This window comes from Trachemys scripta, chromosome 7 (genome assembly GCF_013100865.1).
Source record: "Trachemys scripta elegans isolate TJP31775 chromosome 7, CAS_Tse_1.0, whole genome shotgun sequence".
NCBI lineage: Eukaryota > Metazoa > Chordata > Testudines > Emydidae > Trachemys > Trachemys scripta.
Window position 1 is genome coordinate 46,368,851 of NC_048304.1, and position 27,114 is coordinate 46,395,964.

At 41.4% G+C, this 27,114-nt stretch overlaps 1 protein-coding gene across 1 annotated transcript in view; it reads left to right on the forward strand.

The window, feature by feature from the left end:
• The window catches only part of DOCK3 (dedicator of cytokinesis 3), a 335,434-nt gene that overhangs the window by 166,315 nt on the left and 142,005 nt on the right, over positions 1-27,114 (forward strand). The window contains exons 10-14 of the mRNA XM_034775725.1: positions 11,837-11,961; positions 20,783-20,945; positions 21,508-21,614; positions 22,382-22,553; positions 23,506-23,603. Of these exons, the coding sequence (XP_034631616.1) occupies positions 11,837-11,961; positions 20,783-20,945; positions 21,508-21,614; positions 22,382-22,553; positions 23,506-23,603 (665 nt within the window). The remainder of the gene's footprint in view (positions 1-11,836; positions 11,962-20,782; positions 20,946-21,507; positions 21,615-22,381; positions 22,554-23,505; positions 23,604-27,114) is intronic.

Genomic DNA, 27,114 nt, shown 5'->3' on the forward strand with positions numbered 1-27,114 from the left:
CAGTTTCCCAAAGGACATCTCTTCCCTTCCCCATGTGCTGATACGAATTCTGTCTTTTACTTTGATTCTCTGATGAAAAGTGCATACTTCATCTTTTACTTGTGAGTGATGTTTCTTTCTCTTTTCTCTCTCTCTCCTTTCTAATCGTCCTGGTTCCTCTCTTTACTTTTCCTTCATTTTCTCCTCTTTCTTTCTGATGCAGAGATGAAGATAGTTGGGTGTAAGTTTCTGCTTTTCTGTGTAATTTCTGCTTATTGCTTGATTTTTTTCCCATCTTTACTTCATGTTTTTTTCATGGAATGTTGGGGATTGGTAAAAGTAACAAACCATAATAAGAAGAACAGGAGTACTTGTGGCACCTTAGAGACTAACAAATTTATTAGAGCATAAGCTTTCGTGGACTACAGCCCACTTCTTCGGATGCATATAGAATGGATTTCCATCAACCTCATTATGTTCCATTCTATATGCATCCGAAGAAGTGGGCTGTAGTCCACGAAAGCTTATGCTCTAATAAATTTGTTAGTCTCTAAGGTGCCACAAGTACTCCTGTTCTTCTTTTTGCGGATACAGACTAACACGGCTGTAACTCTGAAACCATAATAACATTGTGGGGAAGCTTTGGTAACAGATGGGCATTATCAGTGTATTATCGATATTTCTTCACACTAATGTATTCCAGACAGAGTTGCTAAGTATAACAGGATGAATCAGTATCACTGCTTAGAAAGCTTTGGGCATCAATGCTTTGAATGTTCACTAAGTCATGGCAAGAGAAACATCAATAACAGGATATGACAGGGCTTGTCAGCTGCTCAGAGCACAATTATGGGAAGAGGGTTAACAAGAATAAAAAAAGCATACAATTTTATAAAAAATTGTAAGTAAGTGTTACAAAGAGAATGAAGACCAATCATTTTCGTTAGTCAGAAAAAAGAAAATAAGTAAGGGTTAAGATGGAGCAAGGAAAATTTAGGTAAAATATTAGAAGAATCTGTTTGTAAAAACAGAGAGAAAAATGGAACAGTCTGTCAAGGAAGTTTCTGGAATCATTGATTGATATTCAAGGATAAAAAAGAAACCTATCTAACCAGGACAGGAGGGATAATGAAACCAATCATTTATTTACGCAAGGGCATATGCTGGATCATCCACTAGTGTGCCTTACCCACCCTAAAGATTGCATGATTCTATCAGTATGAAAAAGAAATCTTGTTGAAGGAGAGGAAATAGAGTGGTCAACTTTCTACAAATTAATCTGGGAGCAAAACCATGACACTAAATACAAATATTTGTGTAGGTATATCCCGCTGGCTCTATAAATCTATTTATAAAAGACATTGTATTAATTCCTTTGGATCCACAGGTCCAAATATCTGTTATTAGAAAGCAGATTAATGTGACATTCTGTCTTTCCCTAGTTTTCCTCAGAAGCAGAGGGAAATACAGCCTGACCATTTTCTTTACCAAAATCCAGAGTGATCACCACGGGTTAAAATGCATGTACTAATCCCAATAATGATATTTTAATACAAAGAATAAATAATAATAGATGTTGTGTGTCCCCTTTCTACTTTCACATTGTTCCTATTAACATTAATATAGTCTCATGCACATTTTTAGGAAAGAATAGGACCTGATACTCATTTACAGTATGACAAATTATATTTACACCAACTTTAAGGATTCTTTCACTGCCAAAACAGTGAAAAGCATCCTTAGTGTAAATGCAAATCAGGCCCAGTAGACCCTTAACAGGTTTTCAGTGGTGATTGGAAGAACAAGGGAGTAGTTATAAATCAGATATAGCATGATATAGTATAAGAGAAACGTTTGCTTAAGTATTCCTATACATCATACGGATTATAGTTAATTGTGATTTCTTACAAGAAGAATCTAGTGAGGCTCAAAAGATCCACAATTTATGATCATACTGCTAACCATAGTCCTGATTCTGTCATCCTTACATATTTGGAAAATTACCATACTACGTAGCTCTATTTATTTCAATTGGACTATTCATGGATGAAGTTACTACTCAATATAAGAGTGGCAAAATCAGGCTGCCTAAGATCAAAACCGAGATATGCTGATTTATACCAGCTGAGGATCTGAACCCTAATTTTTACATGTGGTGCATGGTCTGGGTTGATTGTTTCTTGTTTGTTTGTTTTGGTTTGTTTGTTTCAGAACCAGAAAAACAAATATATTTTGATTGCCCATTCTACCCCACTGTCTCTCCATGAGCACCAGGCATTCTTTTATAGCATATAGGGGCCCAATCCTGTAAAATGCTATCACTTCCTATTGCTGAGTCCCAGTGACTTAAGATGGTGTAGAGGGGGCTCAGTAGCTCACAGGATCGGGCTCTACATAAATAGGCCATTTCAACAGTTGGGTATAAACAGACACACCTGTTAGGTTTTTAATATACAGATAGTCCTTGATCGCCTGGCTTTGCAGGCCATGAAAGACTGGACTTTTACTTAAAAAAATCCTGTAAAGACTCCCTGGGTAAATACTCCTTTTTACTGAAATATTCCTCAATTATTCAGAAAGCTGGGTGCATCTAAGGTACAAATACCAACTGAACTAAGCTGCTTTTTTCCCCCCAAATGGACATCGATGTATTAAGTCCATTTCAGAAGGCTGCAAAGCTGGAGAAAGCTGGCCACTCTGTAAACTGATGTTGAGAGTCAAGACTTCAAGGTTTTATTTACTCTTCTGTCTCTAGCTTATTCTATGACCTTGAACAAGTCATGTAATCTCTTTACTTCATTTTTCCCATATATAAAATAGGGATAATAATCATTCCTTTCCTCAAAAGGTCGTTGTAAATGTACTTAAAATTTTTTTAGATCCTCTAATGAAAAGTGCTACATAAATGCAGACTGTTAACTATAAGGTATGATTACTTTGTGGCCAGAACATCATGGTAAACCCTTTCAACAGAGAACATGAAAATCCCTTCAGCAAAAATCTCCTCCTTACTCTAATAGATGCCAGCTACACTAAACTAGAGTAGTTCATATTTTTTAAGATATTTTCAGCTTAAAGCCATTAAAACAAAGGATGAACATTAGCGATTTTCAAACGTTCTGCAGTACATTTTTCAATTTCTGGTACATATACAAAACCAATATATAGTTATAGCAGCTTTTCGTGGCATTTTTAGGTTAGAGGATAGAGGCTTTCATTTTCATATAAGTGAAGTTGTCAAAGCTTACTAGGTTTATAGCTTGATCAGGTTTTGTTTTCTGAACCTGAGGCTTCATAAACAGAGAGGGGGAAAAACTCCAGTGGAGGGACAAAGGAGCCATTGGGTATATTTTTCTGATAAAATACAGAAGAATATAATTTGGTTTAATGTAGCATTTTTCACACTCAAAAGCATTTTCAAGGCATTTCACTGAAAAATAAATTGCAGTAAATGGCTAGATGAATTCTATAAACTTTATATGCTCAGTAACAACTAATACCTAGCTTTGGAAATTAGACCCAATTTTGTTGAGAGAAGTAACATAAGCAGAGACACTCATGCTATGCTATTGAGAATTGCCATTACATATTTCATTTCAACCTAGACAGCTACCCAAAATGAATCTTATAGCACTATTATTCCTGTTAAAGGTATGAGTCTACAACTAATCCCATTTTCTAATCTGCAATATTCTCCTTACAAAGATATGAAGTCCTAAACAATCCATGCTTCCAAGCCACACCGTTCTTCTCCCAAAACCATGAATAGAGAAATATCAGTTATTGCTGCTTCAGGGAGCCATTGCAATTTACACGATTGCCACACAGAGGAAATAGATTAGCTGGTACGTGAGAAAAGTCCTTCTTTGTTTATTTTTGTTTTATAAATGATGTGAAAGATCTGATTTAAAGAGCAGGAATTCTGTTAGCTAAGCCTTTTGATTTGAAATCTCATTGCCATTCTATGTTAAAGCTGACTTGGATCATTTTCTAAAGTCATTGACCAGACCTTTTTAGTCACATGCAAGCTGCACACTCATTTCTGTTTAAACATTTGTTGCAGAATGGCACCTCTCGCTTTCTAAGGGTACATCTACACTACAGCGGGGAGTCGATTTAAGATACGCAAATTCAGCTACGTGAATAGCGTAGCTGAATTCGACGTATTACAGCCGACTTACCCCGTTGTGAGGACGGCGGCAAAATCGACTTCTGCCGCTTTTTGTCGGCGGCGCTTACTACCACCTCCGCTGGTGGAGTTAGAGCGCCGATTCGGGGATCGATTGTCGCGTCCCGACGGGACGCGATAAATCGATCCCCGAGAGGTCGATTTCTACCCGCCGATTCAGGCGGGTAGTATAGACCAGGCCTAAGTGTAATTAAAGAACATGGATAATTGCAGTTAATGAACTGATGTTGGACTGCAGACTTGCTGTGGTTTCTATGCAACCCTTAGGCCTTGTCTACACTACAGAGTTTTGTTGACGCAAGTTAAGCCGACAATAAAAAATGGTATAATTACACCACTTGTGCATGTTCACACTATGCTCCTTCTGTCAGTAGAGTGCATCTACACTTGGTGCTCTAGCATCAACAGTGAGAGCAGTGCACTGTGGGTAGCTATCCCACTGTGCTACTGTGACGATGCGGTTCTGGCGAAACCCAACTGAGAGTGCCAATTCAGGACAAATTGCTAAAACAGGGCAGCTACAGACCAAGGCTGGGGTTTCTCCACTTCTAAGGCAAACCAAACCAGCCAGACAAAGAGGACTTTGGTTTCACCCCACTGGCTAACCACAAGTCATACAAACAATTCCTTTAGACACTCCAGTTTCCCAGTATCACCACCAGTGCCACTCGTTATGGGGACAAATGGTTATGAAAACTAATATCCCCAATATACACAAAAAAGTTCTCTCGATCCCAAAGGACCAAGCCCCAGACCCAGGTCAATATACAACTCAGATCTTTCCCTCAAATCACGCTGTTGCCAATCCTTTAGAATCTAAAATCTAAAGGTTTATTCATCAAAGAAAAAAGACAGAGATGAGAGTTAGAATTGGTTAAATGGAATCAATTACATACAGTAATGGCAAAGTTCTTGGTTCAGGCTTGCAGCAGCGATAGAAATAAACTGCAGGTTCAAATCAAGTCTCTGGAATACATCCCCAGCTGGGATGGGTCATAAGTCCGTTGTTCATAGCTTCAGTTTGTAGCAAAGTCCCTCCAGAGGTAAGAAGCAGGATTGAAGACAAGATGGAGATGAGGCATCAGCCTTATATAGTCTTTTCCAGGTGTAAGAACACCTCTTTGTCCTTACTGTGGAAAATTACAGCAAAATGGAGTCTGGAGTCACATGGGCCAGTCCCTGCATACTTTGCTGAGTCTCAAGGCATATTTGCCTTCTCTCAATGGGTCCATTGTATAGCTGATGGTCCTTAATGGGGTATCAAGCAGGCTAGGCAGAGCTAACACCAGCTTGTCTGGGATGTCACTCAGCAGCATAGCATAAGTTTGAAATACAGACAGTATAGAGCCAATATTCATAACTTCAACTACAAAATTGATACACACATATAGACAGCATAATCATAACCAGTAAACCATAACCTTGTCTAAGACACCCCATTTGACCCCCTTTATACAAGATTTGGGTGCCACTACAGGACCTTGGTTGCAACAATGATCTATATGGTCCCAGATTATATCAATAACGTCACAGCTACTTGCCACCTTCTGCAGCTAGGAGTTGTGGGAAGGTGGAGTGGATCGCAGTGCATCATGCGTGCAGGCTCAACGTCCCATGATGCAGATCTTTCTGACCCAGCATTCCATGAGCTTCCGACTGTGTTTCGCGGCATTTTTCAATGGCCCCTGTTTTCTGTGCACCCGCCATCTCTGTCTGAAAGGATGGATCCTGCACCGCTCTCTACTGTTGTGGTCATTGTTATGAACACATCGTGGATGGTCATGCAATATATCATGAGCTTCAAATCTGAACAGAAATCAGAGTTGCCTGACCTGCTGCGTCAGAAACAACATCAGATTACTTTTGACATCAGAAAGAAACAACATCAGATTACTTTTGACATTCACAGAGCAGCTGAACATAGTGGACTGTCGCTTTTGGACTCGGGAAACAAGCACTGAATGGTAGGATTGCATCATTATGCAGGTCTCGGATGATGAGCAGTGGCTGCAGAACTTTCAGATGTGGAAAGCCACATTCCAGGAACTGTGTGTGGAGCTCGCCCCTGTACTGCGGCACAAGGACTCCAAAATGAGAGCTGCCCTCTCAGTGGAGAAACGTGTGACAGTCGCTGTGTAGAAGCTGGTTAATCCAGACTGCTATCGGGCAGTTGCGAATCAGTTTGGAGTCAGGAAGTCAACCATTGGGGCTGTGTTAACGCAATTGTGCAGAGCCATTTATTGCATCCTGTTATGAAGGACTGTGACCCTTGGCAATGTGTGTGAAAGAGTGGATGGCTTTGCGGCAATGGGATTCCCTAACTGTGAAAGGGCAATAGATGGCATGCATATTCCAATTTTGGCCCCGGACCACCTTGTGATGGAGTACATCAATAGAAAGGGGTACTTCTCTATGATATTGCAAGTACTTTTGGATCATGCAGACGTTTCACTGACATCAGCGCGGGGTTGTCTCAGAAGGTACATGATGCATGCGTCTTCAGGTGCACTGGCCTGTACAGAAAGCTCCAAGCAGGGACTTTCTTTCCAGACCAGTTGATTCCAGTGGGGGATGTTGAAATGCCCATAGCGATCCTGGGAGACCCAGCATATTCCTTACTCCCATGGCTCATGAAGCCTTGCATGGGAAATCTGGACAGCAGCATGGAGCGCTTCAAGAATAGGCTGAGCAGGTGCAGAATGACTGTGGAATATGCCTTTAGTTGATTAAAAGCATGCTGGCGCTGCCTTTATGGCAGGTTAGTTCTAAATGAGGAAAACATTCCCATAATCATAGCAGCCTGCTGCATGCTCCATAATTTGTGAGGCTAAGAGTGAAAAGTTTTCCCACAGAGTGGAGTGCGGAGGTGGATTGTCTGGCTGCTGAATTTGAGCAGCCAGATACCAGGGTTATTAGAGGGGCACAACAGGGGACTATTCAAATGAAGGAGACTTTGAGGCAAGATTTTGATAATGAGCACCAGTAATTTGTCTTTCTATACAGCACTCTGCCATGCTTTGTTAACATGCTGCCTTGCATGAAAATTGTGATGATTCCTGACCGGGATTTGAGGTCAGCAAATGATCAAACTGCCACTGTATTTCTACAAGCAACAACCACCACGTGTAGGAGACAAATAAAGATTGGTTATCTTTCAGAGAGTTTGTTTTTGTTAAATACCAATTAACAACAAAAGGCTTGGTGGGAAGGGAGATAAGAGTGCAGGGCAGTGTAGGCTCTCGTAGCTGTGTGTAAGTCCAGCTATCATTTTGGAAGCTGTCCGAAGGGGTGGAGTGAATGGGGTACCGAGATGTTCTGGGAAGTTTCAAGGAATGTGTGAGAGGAGTTTGGGGACAACATGGAAAGCAGGTCTGTATTGGCTGCGGGGCGGCGGGGAAAGCATGCATGTGTTCTGCTTGGAGCATGATTCGGGACTTTACTATCTCTGTTTGCTCCTCCATCACTTTTATCATCTGCTCTTGGCCCTTTACAAATGCGCTCCTTGCTCTCCTTTCTGTCCTGCCTTTCTATTTTAAATTTTTTCCTCAGGGTCTCTCGCCACTCCCTGCATTCTCTTTTTTCGGCCTCTGTGGATTGGGGCACCTCTCGGAACATGTCCTCCTTGCTCCGCCTTGGTCGCTTCCTTATCTGGCGGTGACGCTTTGCCTGTGTGAAGGGGGTTCCCCTAAAGGCCACATCTGCAGGAGCACAAGAAAAAATACAAGGAAGCATGATTGTTAGTTCACACACAGCATTGAATCATTACAGTAAAATACATCTCTTTTAACATACGAATCACTTTCTCACTGTCCCTTGGCAAGCACACATCTTGGCGAACACCCTAAACATGGTGAATTCGGCCCAGGTGGGGGTTGGGTGTTCAAGATGGGGCAAAGGGTCTAGGTGGTTTTTTAACGGGATTGGTGCAGGCGACTAGGGACAATATTGTAAATTCTGCCACCATTTTCCAAAGGTGGGTTATCAAAGCCAATATTTCATTCCTGAGGGTAAGCAAGGTGCATCTCTTGCACGCATGCGGCTTCAGACTGGGTCCCTATGCTGCTCACCTGTGTGCTGCTTTGGTCCCTGCACAAGTGATTGCCAGTTGGTGCGGGAAAGTTTCATACAATGGGGGAAGGAACAAAGCAGCTCTGCCAAGGAACCTTCAGCAGAGGATTGGCGAGTACCTACACAAAAGTTTCCTGAAGATATCTCTGGAGGATTCCCGTGAAATATCGGTGTGCATTAACACACTGTTCCACCATGCTGCTTAGCTGCACAGGGGAATGTATAGCACATTCAAACACAGCTAGTCTTGTACATTTCTATTCCTTTACTCATTTTTAGAATATATAGAGCAAAGGACAGCTCTACCTCATATAACCAAGCAGCATCAACTCAAGAAGATCACTTACCAGAGCTCTCCTGTCCTGTATCATGCGCACCAGAGATGGACTGCTTGGACTGGCTAGACCCCTCCGGAATGGAAAAGGGGTCCTGACGCGCTGTGCCATCAGATGACCCTGCCGTGTGCTGCACATCATCCTCCATCTCGACCTCCTCATCCACGACTTTGTTCTTGCCATTGAGTTCACTGTCCATTGCCTCCAGCCTCACCAAAGTATCCATGGGGCTTTTAGTGGTGGAGGTAGGATTGCTGCCAAGGATGGCATCCAGCTCCTTATAGAAGCGGCAAGTCTTTGGCGCAGCACCAGAGCGACAGTTTGTCTCCCTTGTCTTCTGGTATGCCTACCTCTTCCCGGGCATTTAAAGGGGGAGGGGTGGATGCCTGTGTACCTGAGTGAAGGGCAGCAGAGTTCGAATTGCTGACGGAGCGGTCAGGATGGACATTGTGGGATATCTTCTGGAGGCCATTTACAGCGACATAACCAAGCGCAGTGTCTACACTAACACTTTGTCGATATAACTTAGCCACAAAAATCTCTCCACCTCTCATCGAGGTGGTTTTATTTTATTGGCAAAGCAGGAGAATTTTGTCGGCAGATGGAGCATTGCAGCTTGTACACCTCTGCTGTTTTGTCAACGAAACCCAGACTTTTGTCAACAAAACTGTGTAGTGTAAGCAAAATCTTAGTGCCTCTGTGCTTAGAAACTTCCTGATGACAGCTACCATCTCAGGGAAATGTGACCCCAACTCATGGGGGCCAATGGCAGAGGTGGTAAACCAATGAAATATTTAAGGAAATATTTTCAAGACAGTAAAATTATTTTCATCGTTAAAGTGAAGAACTTAATTCAGCAGTTTAAACTTCTGATTTTGGAACAACTAGACTCTCTGCAATCATAGGTTCAATACCTGATCAAGTTAACTCACTCCTTCTCTGTGCCAAAGTACATAAATTTGCTCTTGTACCCTTTGCTGTGGGAAACACCTTATTTTTTAAAAGGTCCTGTTTGCTCTGCATTAATATTACAGACCCCAAGCCATTTTTTTGTAAATGCAGTTGCACCAGAGTGTTTGACTAAAATACCTTCTCCCCTCATTATTTTTCATTGTGATGTCAATCACGGTATCTAAGCTGTCTGTATCTTATGGATTTCCTTTATATATATCTATGTAAAGCATCTTGGAATGTAAGATGCTATGTAAATATCAAATATTGTTATTAAACCAGGCTAGGGACTGATTTGCAATCTGTCACTAGAACTCTGTATTTGCAGAGTCAGTCTTCAGCAAGATGGGGTCACCAGCAGAGACTCCAAAATACCCAATTATAATTAGTAAAATGTATTTCCAGAAAGTTAGTTTATAGATGTAAATTAATTCCTCTCACCATATGAAGTGTTTTGAGGAAAATGGGCGCAGTTTTCACTAAGGACTGACCAGGAGCAATTTCAAAGCAAATAACCAACTCTGCCCTACTTTTCTCTTTCATATCAACAGACTGTTACATTTCTTTAATAGTCCCATAGCAAGTGCATAAATGGCTCAGTCTGCATTTTGAGCAATGAGACTGATTAGAAATGCATTATCGCTTTCCCATCATTGTGGGTTGCTAGGTGTTAAGTTTGACCAGTAAACATTAGTAAGAAAAGCTAGGTAAAATGCTTGAGGGTCTTCAGAAACCTCTATTGTCAGTTTCCATATGACAATTCCGCCCTCCGCGTCCTCCCCCCTCTCCCCCATTCATTAGCCTTGGCATTTTTGGATCTCTAATTGTGAGATGCTTCAGGCTGCAAACTTCATGGGGCTACACAGTGGGAGTGGGGATAATGGATAAGGAGGAGGGCCTACATATAGATTCCCGTTCATAAATAACGCCTAACAGAAGTCTTGGCAAAATAATATAGCTCTGTATCTAATATTAAGTGCTAAAGACTTATACCTGTCATCAGCAAAAAGTGAGATAAAGACAAGGCTGAAAGCTTGTAGTGTTGATCCATACAGTGGATTTAGGAAGGGGGGGGTTAAGGAACATTTCAGTTTGGGTGTAGACTACAAGAAAGACAGTACATTTACGACAGATACTGGATTTCCCTCACTGCCTCTTTCTTTGTGCTTCTGGTTAATAAACAGATTTAAATGCATCAGCTTCTCCAAGTACTGAAGTGGAAAAAAACATGCTTCCAAACAGGCTCTGCATTGCTGGATAGCCATTCCATTACTTCATTATTTAGTTTCTTTGGGCTGCTTAACACAATATTTGCCTGAAAGGGTTTGATTTTTTTTTTTTAACCTTACACATTTTTCACACTGTGTTAGCATGAGCTATCCTTCAGTATGCTATGTGGAAAACCAACACAGATGAACAAGTGTATCTTTAGAAGCCAGTGACAGTTAAAAATAAATAAATGAAAAACTTAAAGAAAAATGGGTGCTCTCTAGTCTCCTTTTGTTACAGAACATAAACACTTTAGAGTTGACTGCATTAGATTTGAAAGCTGATTTTCCCACAACAGCAGTAAATACTAGAAAAGTAGACTAGAAGCTGTCAAATTCAAAGCAACAAGGGGTTGACAGATTATTACCCCCAATACCCTAACATCTGTATTTCTGGATATAATCATCTGCTCTGAAAGCACTTGAAAACAAGGTGATGAAAAATTGGCAGACATTTCTAGTGCTCTCTCCCTAGCAGTCCTGCATGGAGTCTGCAAGCTAGCCAGGAATCCAGCAGAAAGAAATGTATTAATTCTCACCCACTCCACCTCAGCAGAGGTTTGAATTACAAACAGATCTCCAAAACAAAGAACAGCTTTGCTTTTGTTACAGTAATAATAAACATTAGTTTTGTTGTGAAAAGAATTGCTTGAATTTAATTTTCTATTAATTGCTACAAAATATCATAATTTTTAAAGCATACTAGAGACAGTTAATCAGGTGTTATTGACCATTGGTTAAACTTACCCGGATCAATCCAAATCAGATGATTCTGCAAAAGAATGTGAGGTTATTTTCCCATTCCCTTCACTCCCCCCATAATAATGCAATTATTGATTCTGAATTCAGATTTAATACAAACGTTACTAACAACCCTCTGATTTAATGCATTGTTGGTCAAATATTCTTTTCTTTTATTAACTTGCTGCTTGGAATGAGTTGGGCTCCAGTCAAAATCTTGAAGAACAAAGTCAGTCAGTTGCCTCCATAGAGGCACCATATCTTTGCTGTGGTGTTTAAACATGTGACTCCTCTCTCTCATTTAGGTGATATACGTAATGACTTGTACCTGACACTAGAGAAGGGGGATTTTGAGAGAGGCGGGAAGAGTGTTCAGAAGAACATTGAAGTGACCATGTATGTTCTTTATGCAGATGGAGAGATCCTGAAGGTAAGCAAATAAGTTTGTTTCCATACTGAGTTACATCAATATAAACCTTCTTGTTCCATGTACATCTTCTCTTGCCTTCTCTAATACCCTGGAAAGTTTTGAATAAAATGATTTCCTTCAACTTTTTGGGCCTTTTGGGTTCTTTATTTACTTCTATGCTATGATAAAGAGATTCAACTACCAGGTTTGAATTCATTTAGGGCAGTTCTGCTAGTGGGGAAATAATGGTAAACCTCTGAATTTGGGGACTTGGATAAAACATTAACAGTAAGTGAAAAGCTAATTTAGTTAAAATTTTCACTCATAGTGGATCAAAACTCAAGAATTCCATGCCAGTGATGGGAGGGGAGAAGGGTGTGGCTGACTAAATTTGAGTGAATGCATTGTGCTCTGGTGTGTGGGATCACAGCACTGCTCAAGTTTGGCCCAGCTGCCCCTCTGTTAATGATGGAGGGGTGGTTGGGCCAAATGTGAATGGCACTGTAACCCTGTGCACCAAATCACTATGCTCAGAATGGGGAGCCAGGCCCAGCACCAGGGGAAGGAACCACTGCTGCAGGGTTTATGGGGCAGGCTCACAATTTTTAGTGTCTAGCAAAAGTTATGAAGTTAAGCTCCCAGGCTTGTCTTTTGAAAGTGTTGTGCAAGTTTCCTTTGAGGATGAGGACTGAATAGATCGCTCTATATCTGACTGAATAGAGACACTGGATTTTTGGTTTATTAAAATAATCTATTACCCACTAACAACCCCCCCCTTTCCTTTCCTGCTTTTGACTGGAGGGGTATTAACGGACCATTTCATCTTGAATGGTCCCTTGAAATGTGTGTTAGCTGCTTATGCTAAACAATCTGTTCCACCTTGTATTTAGCTGTGACACTCTGAGTGAGTTTCCCAGACCTATAGAAGAGCTCTGTGTAAACTCGAAAGCTTCTCTCTCTCACCAGCCAGACGTTGCTCCAATAAAAGATATTACCTCACCCACCTTGTCTCTCTGATATCTGGGACCAACACAGCTACAACAATACTGCATACAAAAATATGAGTAAGGATGACAGAATTAGGCTTTTAGGGAGAGATTGAGATGTCCTTAAAATTATTGTGTTGTCCCACTGAAGTCTGTAGAAGGCATTGTATTCAAATATGAATTATGTCCCAAGTCAACAAGTTTGGTGGTTTTAGTCTAATTTCAGTCTAATTTTAATGGAAATTTCCTCACACTGCTTCGTAATTTAGCACCCCTTATCATAACCAGCAATCTCTGTTCAAAATAGGCCATAGACCAGGAACAGCAAAATATATTTAGAATTGGAATTGTGGTTTGACTGTGTGAGAGGAACTTGCGCAGTTCTGCTCAATTACTGTATGCTTGGAATAGAGAATTGCTATCAGTCTCTCCTCTCCATTAAGCACTAAAAGTTATTAAATTCACCCTATAATTAAACAAAAAAAACTTGGAGGAGAAAATGTCTGCATCCCACTGCGTAAGCAGCCTCAAGGAACTCAGGTGATCCTTCTGGGAAAACAAATATAAACACTGAAGATATTGGATCAAGCAGCTCTTCCAGAAACTCCTTACTATTAATGTTTACAATAAAAAATTATTAATCTTTAATGCATTCTTTTGCATTTTCTTTCCTATTATGTTGAATTATTGCATCTGAAGTTCTCTGGCTGACAGTGTCTTTGCAGCAGCAGCCTCTCCTTCTGTTTAATATCAAAATCCTATCTGACCTTGAGTGATATCTGCCTCACTCCTGATAGGAAATGGCAGGGATGTCACAAGTATACAATTAAAAGCCCACTTGCTCTAAATGCCCAAAATGAAGATTAACTAGACCATATGTATTAAGTGTAAAGTAAAGTACCTTGAAATTTTGCCAATAGTTTGAAACAAAAGCAGAATGATTCTGAAAATAAAAGATAAAAAAATATTAATTTAGTGGCTTACTGAAAACACCTAGGGTAATAAACCCATGTAGGTTTTTGGCAAATGGATGCCTAGACATCTTAAAATCTATTACAGAGATGAGAGTATTAAAAGGGATAGATCTCATCATTCTCGGAGATCTTCACCTAAATTAAGAGGAAGACCTTGAATGCAAACTTTCTTAATCTAATTTTTACAGCGTTTTGGAGGCTGACACAAGCTGGAAATCTAATGTTCGAGGAGCTGACGTTTTCTGTTTTTCTGGGGTTTTCTATAGATTTACAACACCAGTATACACTTAATAGGTCAACTGTCTTCTACAAGGACAAGGATATTAATGTGCAATGATAAGTTACCCCACTAAATTAACAGTAATCCCAGATGGCTGGTCTCATTTGCTTTTACTTTGGCAGATCAATTGGCAAAATTTTTACATCAAGCAGAAAACTCCACAGTGAACAAAGAGATGAGACAGGATTAGTCTCCAAATTGAATTCCATATAGTGTGTTTCTGTTATGTGGTAGTGATTATTTCTGCATATTGGCGATTGGCATTTTTGAAGTGGTCTAAATTCAGTTCAATAGATGTTAAATTTGATATGTTTCATGCTGCTATTCTGAAGTAATAAACTATACAGATATTCAGATTAACGGGAGCAGAGTTCTGCTTTCTCTTGGGGGCTATTATTGCACTAGGCTGGATATTTTGCTTACTTGTTATTAGGTATGTCAGATCCCTTAGTCCATATTCCACAGTGTTTCCGATTTAGGAATCCTCAGTTGTTGTTAATCAGTTCCTTTTTGGACAATTGTTTGAACATTTGAAATGTTGTATAACGTTCTTTTGAATTTTGGGTCAGATCCTCAGCTGGTGTAAATTGAAATATCTCCATTGTTTTCAGTCAAGCTGTGTTGACTGATACCAGTTGAGAATCTGGCCTTCTATGTTTCAATTAAATATTTGGTCTGAAGTTTAAAAACACATGAGCTTCTTCGTGCATTGAGCACACAATTTCTCCATTTTGAGGGTGTGTCCACTTGAATTCATCTGTTTGGATTGTAAGTTCTTTTGGGCAAGGACTGTCTTTTGCTATGGTATCTGTTTGTACAGTACCTAGTACAATGAGGCCCCAATCTCAGTTGTAGCCTCTAGGTGCTACTGTAATATAAATAATAACAAAAATATAGGTCGATATTGAAATGGACCATCCTGTTGAAATGAAGATGCTCAGAGAGCTGGGAATATATTCAGTTCATCTTACTTAGAATCAATGTATGGCCCATGGTTCAGCTCTGCATGCCAACATTACATGTTAACTAATTTTATAGATTTGGCACATTTATTATTATTGATGTGTTCAATAATAGTTATGATTAAAGTTTCTCTTTTTCTTAATGAAACCTTTTAGAGTATTTCCTTTGTTGGATGATAGTGAGGTCATGTAAAGAACTAGGACAAAGGTTCAGATATCACAGATTTGAGAGGTTAGAGACACATAAAGATTGTTAGGTAGATTTTTTTTTTATAAGTGACTGATTTTAAAAATATATCATTTAATTTCAAAGGTATCCCAAATCCAAGTAAATAAAAGAGCATTGGGTCCTCCTCAGAGAAGCCAGGATCACAAATAATTTTCTTACAAGAGTTCCACCTAATTTCGTACGAAATTACAAGCAAGAATTGATGTGTTAAGTAGATTGAGTGACAATGATTTTGATATATGGGCACTTCAGTATTAAGTCTCTTTTGAGAAACAGGATACAGAGGCCATTTTATTGTAGTGGAGGGAAAAGTAGGTGAGATGGAATTGTTATTAGTTAATATGAATTCCTATACTTTGAATGCTTCAGGAACTGGCACTTTACAAATAAACTCTGTTTTTCTACTATATATAGAAGCATGTGATATAACAATAAGCACTTATTAACAAAATATTGATCATTGTGACAAAGTCAAACCTCACAGCTATAAGAGAGTGGTGGAAGACATGTGTATCATTCCTAGAACGGTGAAGGCCCTTTTTCCTATGAACTGAAAAGACGTTACCTCAGGTTAATTAGAGACACGTGAGTCCAATTAAGGGGCTGCCTGTGATCTTTAAAAACCCCTCCTCCAGTGAGAGAGTGGGAGGAGGGAGAAGAAACAAGCTGCAGCGGGGTTAGGGGCAGCAGGAAGAAAAGGGTTCTCCTAGGTGAGAAGGCTGGTCTCCTCCTTACACAGGAAACATTGAATTTACATCTGTTTTGGGGAAGGGCTAGTAACCAGAAACCAGCATAATAAGTTAATATTCTAGTCAGGGATCAAGGAGATGGGGTTCTTTTCTATTATGGGGTTCTTTTGCTTAAGAGAACTACTCTAGCCTACCCTGAGCCTGACCATGTAAACATTGTAAATAAACCAAAGTTAAGAACTTAAAAACTTCCAGAGTAGGACTGACTTACTCCAGCCCTGCCTCTGCCACCACAGAGAGAAATGCTGAAGCTGACATGGCAAAAAAGGTGCCTGGCCACATCATATACAGAAATCTGCTGTATGAGTGAGGGGACATGTAGAAAGAGAGAAACCTCACCTTTAATCTTAGTTCCTCCTGAGCTGCTGACAAATTGGAAAGTCCAATTCCTCCACTAATTATGGTTACTCACTAGTTGTTGTGGTACTTCATCCCAGCTGATGCCAGATCATTCAGAGTCCTCTGGCACTGTCTTCTGTCAATTCTTCCTTGACCTTCCTTGCTTTCTCTTTCCTTTCTCAGATACCCATTTCAATACTTGCTTAGCATGTCTCGTCTTCCATATGGTATATATTTCCCAGGCAGCTGACCCGTCTTTCTTTAATGATATTTTATAACATGTCCTGCTCTCTCAGCTCCTTTACTCTAATATTTGTAATTTTGTCTTTCCATGAAATATTCAGTATTTTCCTCCACCATCTTTGATGGGAAGCCTCCAATCTCTTTTTGTTAGCCACAGTCATTGGCCATGCCTCTGCTCTGTACAGAAACATGCTCAGTACAATTGCATGGTTTAATCTGACCTATCATTTGGTGTGAAGAGCTGTTTGACCAAATTTGGTCATCCTTCCAAAAGTGGTGTTTGCTTTTCCTAATCTTGTGTGAATATGTTTATCACAGCCACCTTTGAATGACATCACACGCACTCAGGTAATAGAACATTTCTAGCTGTTCAATTTCTTTTCCATCCATGTACACCTTTGTATCTGTTGTCCAGTTTTCTACTTTCATAATATTGTTTTTTCTCTGCATTTATTTTCAGTCCAAATTTTGCTGCTTCCTGTTCTACCTCTGATGTAAGGGCAGTCATTCCATTCCACTTCATACTTAGGGCTGGTCTACACTATGGCAGTAAATCGATCTAAGTTACGCTACTTCAGTTACAACGTAGCTAGATCCACTTACCGCAGTGTCCACACTGCGCTGTGTTGATGGGAGACGCTTTCCTACCGACTTCCCTTATGCTTCTTGGCTGAGAGGTGGAGTAGACAAATCGATCGGAGAGTGCTCTCCCATCGATTTAGCATGTCTTCATCAGACCTGCTAAAATCGACACCACTGCAGGGATCACAGCAGTGCTGATTTAGCCAGTAGTGTAGACCTGGCCTCAGTAAAGCAATGTTGTCAGCAAAGTTAAGGTTGTGTAACTAGTCTCTGCTAACCAATTTTACACCATCCATGATGCCTTGTGTTGCCTGCTTCATCACCCAATCTACCACCAATGCAAAGAGGATTGATGATAACACATACCCTTGTCTAACGCCAGTCACAATATTGAACCATTCACCCAGGCCTGTATCCAATCTTACTGCATATCTACTTCCATGATATAAACTCCTTATAGTGCTGATCAGTTTATCTGTTATATCCTAGCTTCTAGCAATATTAAGAGAGATTATATTGTATATATTATTGTAGTGCCTAAGAGCCAACCCAGTTGTTGTAGGCACTGTAAAAATACACAGTAGTAGAGAGTCCCTGCCCCAAAGAGTTTACAGTCTAAATAGACAAGACCGACACAGGGCTGGGGAAGAGGGTATAATACACAAGCAGCGTGAACAGTGTAATGGCAGCAAATGTCATATGTTACATGATTATATTTATTTATTAAGGGGTTACTTAGAAGGAGATAAGCTAAATATAAAGGGTAGGGAAGGAGAGTGAGGCTGATAGGGAAGGGGGTAAGGTGAAGAGACTGCGAAGGAGGGAGAGGGTTGGAGCTAGAGCCCTGCAACTCTACAGATATCCACCTTATATCCATGGACCATTTTTGCAGATCGTGGATCAAATGCAGATACAAATTTTGTATCTGTGCAGGGCTCTCGTTGAAGCAAACAGTCAGTCAGCATAGGGCACTGAAAATCCAGTCAAAGTTTTAGAAAGTTGACTGAATGTCCAGTCGTCCCTGCTTTGGCTGCTTTTGTTCCTTCTGGCTGGTTCCTTTCTGATGTTTTACCTGGGGGGGGGCACTTGAGTCCTAGTGCCCTCAGAGTATTCTGTTACATTACAGTCTCATAGACTTTAATGTCAGAAGAGACCATCATGATCCTCTAGTCACCTCCTGCACATTGCAGGCCACAGAACATCACCCATTCACTCCTGTAACAGACCCCTAACCTCAGGCTGAGTTACTGAAGTCCTCAAATCATGATTTAAAGAGAATCCACAAATTACACTAATTTAAACCTGCAAGTGACTCTTGCCCCATGCTATAGACGAAGGCAAAAAAAACTCCCAGAGTCTCTACCAATCTGACCCAGGGGGGCGGAAATCCTACCCGACCCCAAATATGGCGATCAGTTTGACCCTGAGCATGTGGGCAAGAACCACTAGCTAGACACCTGGGAATGAATTCTCTGTAGTAACTCAAAGCCCTCCCCATCTAGTGTCCCATCACCAGCCATTGGAGATATTTGCTGCTAGCAGTCACAGATCCGCTTCATGCCATTGTTGTCAGTCTCATCATACCACCCCTCCATAAACTTATCAAGCTCAGTCTTGAAGCCAGTTAGGTTTTTTGCCCCCACTGCTCCCTTGGGAAAGCTGTTTCAGAACTTCACTCCTCTGATGATTAGAAACCTTTGTCTAATTTCAAGCCTAAACTTGTTGATGGCCTGTTTATATCCATTTGTTCTTGTGTCCACGTTGTGCTTAACTTAAATACCTTCTCTCCCTCCCTGGTATTTATCCCTCTTATATATTTATAGAGAGCAATCATATCTCCCCTCAGCCTTCTTTTGGTTAATCTAAATAAGCCAAGCATTTTGAGTCTCCTCTCATAAGGTAGGTTTTCCATTCCTTCGATCATTCTAGTAGCCATTCTCTGGACCTGTTCTATTTTGAATCCATTCTGTTCTGTTCCTTCCATATAAATATTTCAAATTGATAGAGAAGTTCAAAACATTAAAAGGGAGGAACCTACCCCACACAAAAAATAAAAAATCAATAATCCAAATACTGGGTTACTATTTTTCTGGGTGGAATGGGGGTAACATAAACAAAATCAATTTTTCTTGGAAGTTATACTTGCAGATTCTTTCAGCTGTTCTTTTTCTGCTTTGTTTTAAGATGTATGGTGTAGTCCGAGCTTCCAGGTTGCTTTGCAGTGTCCAGCCCAGTGCATGCACTTGTGCTTTACCTTTTTGTATATCTGTATTTCAATACAAACCCTGGAGTAGTGGTCCCCAACCTCTTTGTGGCCAGTATCACATTCATGTTTTCAGAAGAGTGCGGCGGGCGCCAACAATTTTTCAAGGCTTATTTTGTATTTGTACATTAAATACGAAAAACATCATATTTAATGTTACATAATATATGAATCCAGAGAGAAGCCGGAGAGAAGCCATGAGGACAGAGAACACTGGCACCCACTAATAATACATAATGTATAGATTAGTCAAGACTACCCTGGAGTTTTTTCGTCTCCAAGAGTGGGAATCCACTCTAGTATCTTTAGGTGGTAATTATTAACCTGAATGTTCTTTGCTTGCCATTACTCAGTGACATGAAAAAAAATGTTCTGTCTAAGGGTACGTCTATACCCAGCCGCTAGTTCGGCGGCTGGCAATCGAACTTCTGGGTTCGACTTATCGCGTCTTGTCTGGACGTGATAAGTCGAACCCGGAAGTGCTCGCCGTCGACTGCGGTACTCCAGCTCGGCGAAAGGAGTACCGCGGAGTCGACGGGGGAGCCTGCCTGCCGCGTGTGGACCGAGGTAAGTTCAAACTAAGGTACTTCGAACTTCAGCTACGTTATTCACGTAGCTGAAGTTGCGTACCTTAGTTCGATTTGGGGGTTTAGTGTAGACCAAGCCTAAGGGCCCTGGGGCACTGGCATTTGATCTCAGAACGAGACCGTATGGCCAGTGCTTCAAAGAGCCAAAAAAATTTGAGCGCTCAGAGAGTTCTTCCCTGTATCACGTTAGTGAGCTGAGACCCAAAAGTAGGAATCTAGCTAAATGATGTTTTCAGAGAAGCCTAATTACAAGTGAGTAATTATCTGTTACTGCCCGTTTTTTCCTTCTGGTCTCTTTGTTAATATATATCCTGTACTTACTTGATACAAAGGTAAAACTAAATAATAATCTGAGGAAAATGGAAAGCAAACAAATCCTGTTTGAATGTCGCTTGAGACACAGGTCCCAGAGCTATACCTCTGATCCAAAGCACAGTCTAAAAATCTCCCTTCAAAAAACTTCAGATTCCTTTGCATCCAGGATTCTCCTTCTATCTCTGTCCTTGTGTTTGCAGAAGGGTATGAATTATACAGAGGAAAAAAAAACACTAGATTTCAGTAACCTCAGCATGAGGCACACACAATGTAATAAAATGACTTGTGTAGCAGTGTGATGTCTTTTATTCTCTCTTTTTTTTTTTGTTCCAGGACTGTATCAGTTTGGGCTCAGGAGAGCCAAACAGAAGTGCATACCACTCTTTTGTCCTCTACCACAGTAACAGCCCTCGTTGGGGGGAAATTATCAAGCTACCCATCCCCATTGACAGGTTTCGTGGGTCTCACCTTCGCTTTGAGTTCAGGCATTGCTCCAGTGAGTGCAACATAATCCTTTGTCCAAAACAAATCTAAAAATGTTGATTTCTTTCCATTACAAGTAGAGGATTAAAATGCTATGTCACTGGAAGAGGGAATCTTAAAGTACAATAAATACAGTGTTAAGGATCCTGGTGCTATCAAGAGTTGTTAGAGAATAGAAAAAAAGTGTCTAAATTAGAACATGCAGTTCAGGACAACAGACTCCCATATTATTTTCCTACTGTGTTCTTTGACATATTGTCTTTTCAAGTTGTGCATATGATTTACTCTGATCAACACAATCTTGATAAAAGCTTGTCTGATTTACATTTGTAGAGACTAATTTTGTTGTCGATAGCATAAACTGAAACCTAGTACAGTGTGTGTATCTATCTATCTATCGATTATAGATAGATAGATAGATGAATCCTGATGTGGCTTCGTGCATTGGTTGTTAGAAATACAGAGAGGCTAAGTAGTGAGTGTGTAGTATAGAGAGTGAGGGGGGGGAAATATACACACTCACACTTGCAGCATATGCAGAAATGTTTCTCTATGTTCTTTATTTCCTGTTGCAGCTAAAGACAAAGGAGAAAAAAAGCTTTTTGGCTTTGCATTCACTCCTCTGATGAGGGATGATGGCACCACCTTATCGGATGATATCCATGAGCTTTATGTTTATAAGGTACCATAGCTCACAACTCTTCTAATGCTGCACTGCAGACCTGCCACCTATTTATCCCTACTTCAGTGTAGATATATTTGAGTAAATGTCATTGCATTTCTGATAATGCTGTTTTTCATTACATGAGGAAATAGTGATAGGATTCTGAACCTATTTATAACAGATCCCAATTTATAGGACTTGGTATAGATGGATGTCATTTTTCAGGTACAATTGATTTTCCCCCTCAAATTATAATGACCTTTGTTACTCCTCTCTGGTTTTAAATTCAGTCTCACTAGTATTCATAACCACCCAAGAATGCTATGAGGGTATGTTATTACTATACGCTTTTATGCTCTGAAAACATGCTGTTATGGACTAGACTAGTAATGTGAGACACCATAATCCTGCTCGGCAAATCTCTAGCTGAGTAATTTTGTCCTTACAAGGTTACCCTAGTTTTTTCCTTCAGTTTATATATATAGCTCTCAAACAGATACATTACATCTGGAAGATCCTTAAAAGTTCTGAAGGGATCCATGAGTGGGAGACCACATTTTCTTAAGCACAGGTGACTTAATGTACTGTACCTGAGGATGACAAGCATAGGTTTCTGTGTATAGATTTTCTGTGCACTCAGAGGATCGTACAATGGCATTCTGATTTATGACTAAGTATCCTAGGTGCTATGATAATACAAATAATAATTCAGGCTAGCAAGGCATGAATATGTAGAATAAAGTAAATCAACTGGGTAAAATTTAGTTTCCTTTCTGTATCTGCAGTGTGATGAGAACAGCACATTTAATAATCATGCTCTGTACCTGGGGCTGCCCTGCTGCAAAGAGGACTACAACGGCTGCCCTAACATCCCTTCTAGCCTCATTTTCCAGCGTAGTGCCAAAGAGACCTTCTCGATCTCCACCCAGCTCTCCTCCACCAAACTCACCCAGAACGGTACCATAACTGTCCCTTTTGAAAACAAGGCCATTGAAACATGTTCTGTTTTTTCACTATAATGTTCCTTTTTTCTATGGGTTAATGTTAGCTGTGCTTATATTTAGTAAGCTCCATTGCTACTGGAATGAGTAGAGAAAGGGTTTTTTAAGGAAATGAGCATACTAACTTGTAACAGAGATAGTAGGTATATTCTGTAAATAGAGGCACAAAAGCTAGGATAAAACATTGTTAATTCTGATTAAACTCATAAGAATAATAAATTCAAAGTTAGCTTGTTTACTCAATTCTAAATTAGCTCTGTTGGGCTTTGTATTGAAGGTTTCTGTGATCAAGGCTTGATGTTGCTTACTTCAAGTCCTCAGAGGCACCGAAGGGTGAAATGTGCTGCCCACAATGCAACATCAAGACAAAATGGGGGAGAGATACAACCTTTACTTTTTAAACACCATTCATTTCTTTGGCAATAATGTAACATATGTTTCTGGGTTTACTCCTTGGGTTTTCTCTTTGAGGTGAGGAGTAATTCATGGAACAAGTATCGCCTCTTCAATCTCTATCACATCTTGGGGGTGGCTTTCTTCCTACCTTACTTGTTTATAAATTTTGACTGGTTCTGGGTGTGTTTCTAACCCACAAGCTTTTGTTATGGAAAGGATTCTTGAACTGTTGTTAACTATTTTAGAGGCTTCACTTAAACTTATACCATGTTTCAGTCTTTCATCATATTGCATGAAAAGCAGGAGAGAGACCACAGACAAGATCTAAACGTGCAGTGGAAGCTGAAACATTTCTTTCTTTCTTTTAGTGGCCAGTCTGGCCCTCTATAGTTGTCATACTGATTCTGAACGTTAGTATCCCAGCCATGTACTGCCTGTACTAGACATTCTTCAGTGTCCTTGTGCTTTACAGTATATCAGAGTGCATGTTCCTTTCTTGTGTCATTTTGCAGTGGACTTGCTTGCCCTCTTAAAATGGAAGGCTTACCCAGACCGTGTAATGGATATCCTAGGAAGACTGAGACATGTCAATGGCGAGGAAATTGTTAAGGTACTGAATCAACTAATGGTCACTCTTACTGATGGAAAAATAATTTTTTATGATAACGAAGTATTTGAGGGAGCAAACCAGAAGAGGCCTTCCTGTGATTGACTCTCTGCTGTCAATTTTTAAAGTCCAGATAATATGACTGTTATCTAAGATGTTATGTACCTGATATTTTTTAGGGGGCTCAGGGTTTTGTGTATATATATTTTCAGTGTGTAGATAAGGAAAAATCATGTTTCTGCTTTGTTCCTTGACCAAAAAAAGTTAAAGATTGAGATAATGTTGAACATTACACATTAATCTATAACAGCATTCGAATGTTGCAGTTATTTAATACATTTGAAAGAGAATTTAGACAAGTTTAAGAAAATAAATGTATGAAAGCTGGGAATTTAAAACACTGTAATTCAAAAATCCTAAACTCCAGAAACACACAGTAAATCCATATTATCCCTGCCAACTACAGCTTCTTCTTGGAGTTATTGTCCCAAAGAGGCTCCACTTTACACAGGCACACATCCAGGCACTTTTGATCAGAGATTTTTCACCAACAGTGTCCACATGTCTGTGCCTGCTCCCTACACATCCTCGTGCTCTGGACCAATGGTATATTAGCGAGGAGCAGACCCACTGCAGCTCCAGTTCCTTTTCAACCACCTGTAGCTAGAGAGGGAGCATTGTGGTGTCTGCTAGCTTAGCATACCTAGCTGACCATTTATTTTATTGTTTTGTTATATTTGTTTCTTCTTGGTACAAGCTGTGCTTTTGGAGGTTCCCCCAATCTTGATTTTCACAGCCTCTGCCCTTTGACCTCCTTTGTCTGCAGCCTCCTTCCTTGGGCTATGCCCAAAAACCTGGATTTTAATCCCTACCAGACCTGCCACTGGTCCTTCCCCTTGGCAACAGGCATTCCGGCTGCCTCAGAGAGTCCCATGGCCTATCAAAGTGTAAGGTCTGCTCTGGCTTCAGGAGCAGATCCAGGAAGCTGAGAGGGGACAGACTAAAGTTACTTCTTATGGAGCAGTCCTTGAGAACCACCATCATTTCAGGATCCAACTCTCCGTGCATACATTGGCATCAACCTCTCAGAGCATTCTAATGACGACTTTGGCCCCGGTGAGCAGAGAAAGGGTAGCTTCAGAGAGTTCAAAGCCCTCTAAAAAGAACAGACATCACTACCCCATATGTGGCATCTAAAAGAAGGGGAAAGTCATCCCAAAGGCCAGGGATTGAGAAGGCAGGATGGGTACAACTAGGCTTCTACCTCCTCCGGTATCAAGATGTTGGTACTCATGAACAAGACTTCCAGCACACATACTGAGACGTCTTAGGACAAACAGCCCTGTTCAGCACAATTGTCGGTACCCTTGAAGCCCTCCAACCCAAGGACTTGAAGAAACTGCCACCGACCCCAATCCAGGCACCCTCTTCAGGCTTTGTGCATAAGGAACATATGGACCACCCATCCATGCTGTCTCCAGTACCACTCAACTCACCTCAGCCTGAGGAGCAGTGTCCAGAATTGCTGATACCAACCAGTTTCCTCTATCATGAGGCTCTCTGAGTCACAGCCTGAATCCGCTGTACTGAGAGGTACACAGGGATTTCCTACCGGTACCAATGTACCCAGCTGTCCTGACATACTTCCTAGCTTCTGTGCACCTCCACACTAAAAGTCAGCCACTGGTTCCAACTCAGAATCCAGTACCAACACAACCACCAGTACTGACATGACCAACAGTACCAACCCTCCTAGCTCCTCTGTTAGATACAGGGAGGCAACACCTCCTTGGACTCAGACATTTCTGTCCAGGATTCCACCACATTTCTATTCCAACCTCCCTCTCCAGCAGTGTACTGTAAGGACAAGACCCCTGAAACGAGCCAACTTCCAACCTGCCAACCTTGGCAGGAGAACCCTTATGGTCCCTTCCCCTTTCCTTATACACCTCCACAATGGGCTTTCTGGAACCCATGGCCTTCTTATGCTGACTAATTTTATAGAATGCTCTCACAGAAGAGGACTTATCAAGAAAAGCAGGCACTGGAACCCTATTCTCCAGGAAGACCCTTTGAAAGAACAAGAGCTAAGGGAAGAAAAGGAGGCATTACCTTCCAATAAATCATTTTCCTCCAGATGTGGCAATTATGCCCCTTTCCCCTATCAAAGTCTTTCAAGAACTAATGAAGAGAGTGACTGAGAGTTTACAGATTCCCCTAAAGAGGATACAGGAACCTCAGCATACCTTGCATACTTCTACTCCAGGCAGGATAACCCTGGCCATTTGGAAAACACTGGCTGCCATCCCACCTACATGCAAGAGTGCTGGCAAAAACTACTATGTGCTGGCCACGGGCTCAGAGTACCTTTTTCTCCCACCTCTCCCCAAACTCTCTTGTGATCAACGTGGTTAATGAGAGAAACAGGGTCTGTCCAAATCAGCTCCTCATGACCAGGATCTTAAGCACCTGGATCTCCTTGGCTGCAAGAGTTACTCTTCGGTTGAACTACAATTCAGGATTGCCAACTATCGTGCCTTGTTGTCAAAATATGACTACACACATTATAGCAAATTCTCTCATTTTATTGATCACTTGCCTCAAGACCAGAAGAACCAGTTTCAAACCATCATCTCCAAAGGCCAGATGTAGTGAGGCGGTGTGGCTCCCTGCCACCCCGGAGAGGGACGAGCCCTTCCGGACACCGGAGTGGGCAGAGCTAGGGAGCTCTGAGCCCGCCCCCAGAGGGTCAGGCGGTGCCCCAGAAGTACAAAGGCTTGACCTCAGAACTCACTGGAGAGACAGCTGCCGGGGAAGCCAGATGCCTCTGGCCTGGCCTGCAACTGGGAAGCCCCTGCGGCCCTAGGTGCACCCAAGGACTGGCCTGACCTGCCCCTCGCCCAGTACCCGGAGGAGTTGCCAGGCCTGCCTCTCACTAGCTACCCCGAGGAACCCCTGGTGCTGGACCCCCTGGAGGACATCACTGTGACCCAAGTACCACCAGAGGGGGAGTCTGGAAGTAGCTCAGGGGCAGCCGACCCTAGTCTGGCAGCAACACTGCCAGAGCCCATGTCAGTGTGTTGCGGCCAGGATCCCACTGACACAGCAGCAGGACTTCTGCCACTGCTAGGGCCCCGGGCTGGGATGCACTGGAGTGGGAGGGCCTGCATCCCCCCTGCCACCCAACTCGTGGGTGGCAGTCTGCCCCTCTCCCAGGCCCTTTGGAGGCCTGGGCTCGGGCTCATTGCTACTGTTTGCATTGCCACTGCTCAGCCCTGCCTGAGGGCCTGAGCACCTGACCCACTGTTGCCCTGCCCTGACCTAGGGCCCGGGCTTACTGTGCTTATTTCAAGTAACAGAGGGTCCTGTGGCACCTTTAAGACTAACAGAAGTATAGGGAGCATAAGCTTTCGTGGGTAAGAACCTCACTTCTTACCCATGAAAGCTTATGCTCCCAATACTTCTGTTAGTCTTAAAGGTGCCACAGGATCCTCTGTTACTTTTTACAGATTCA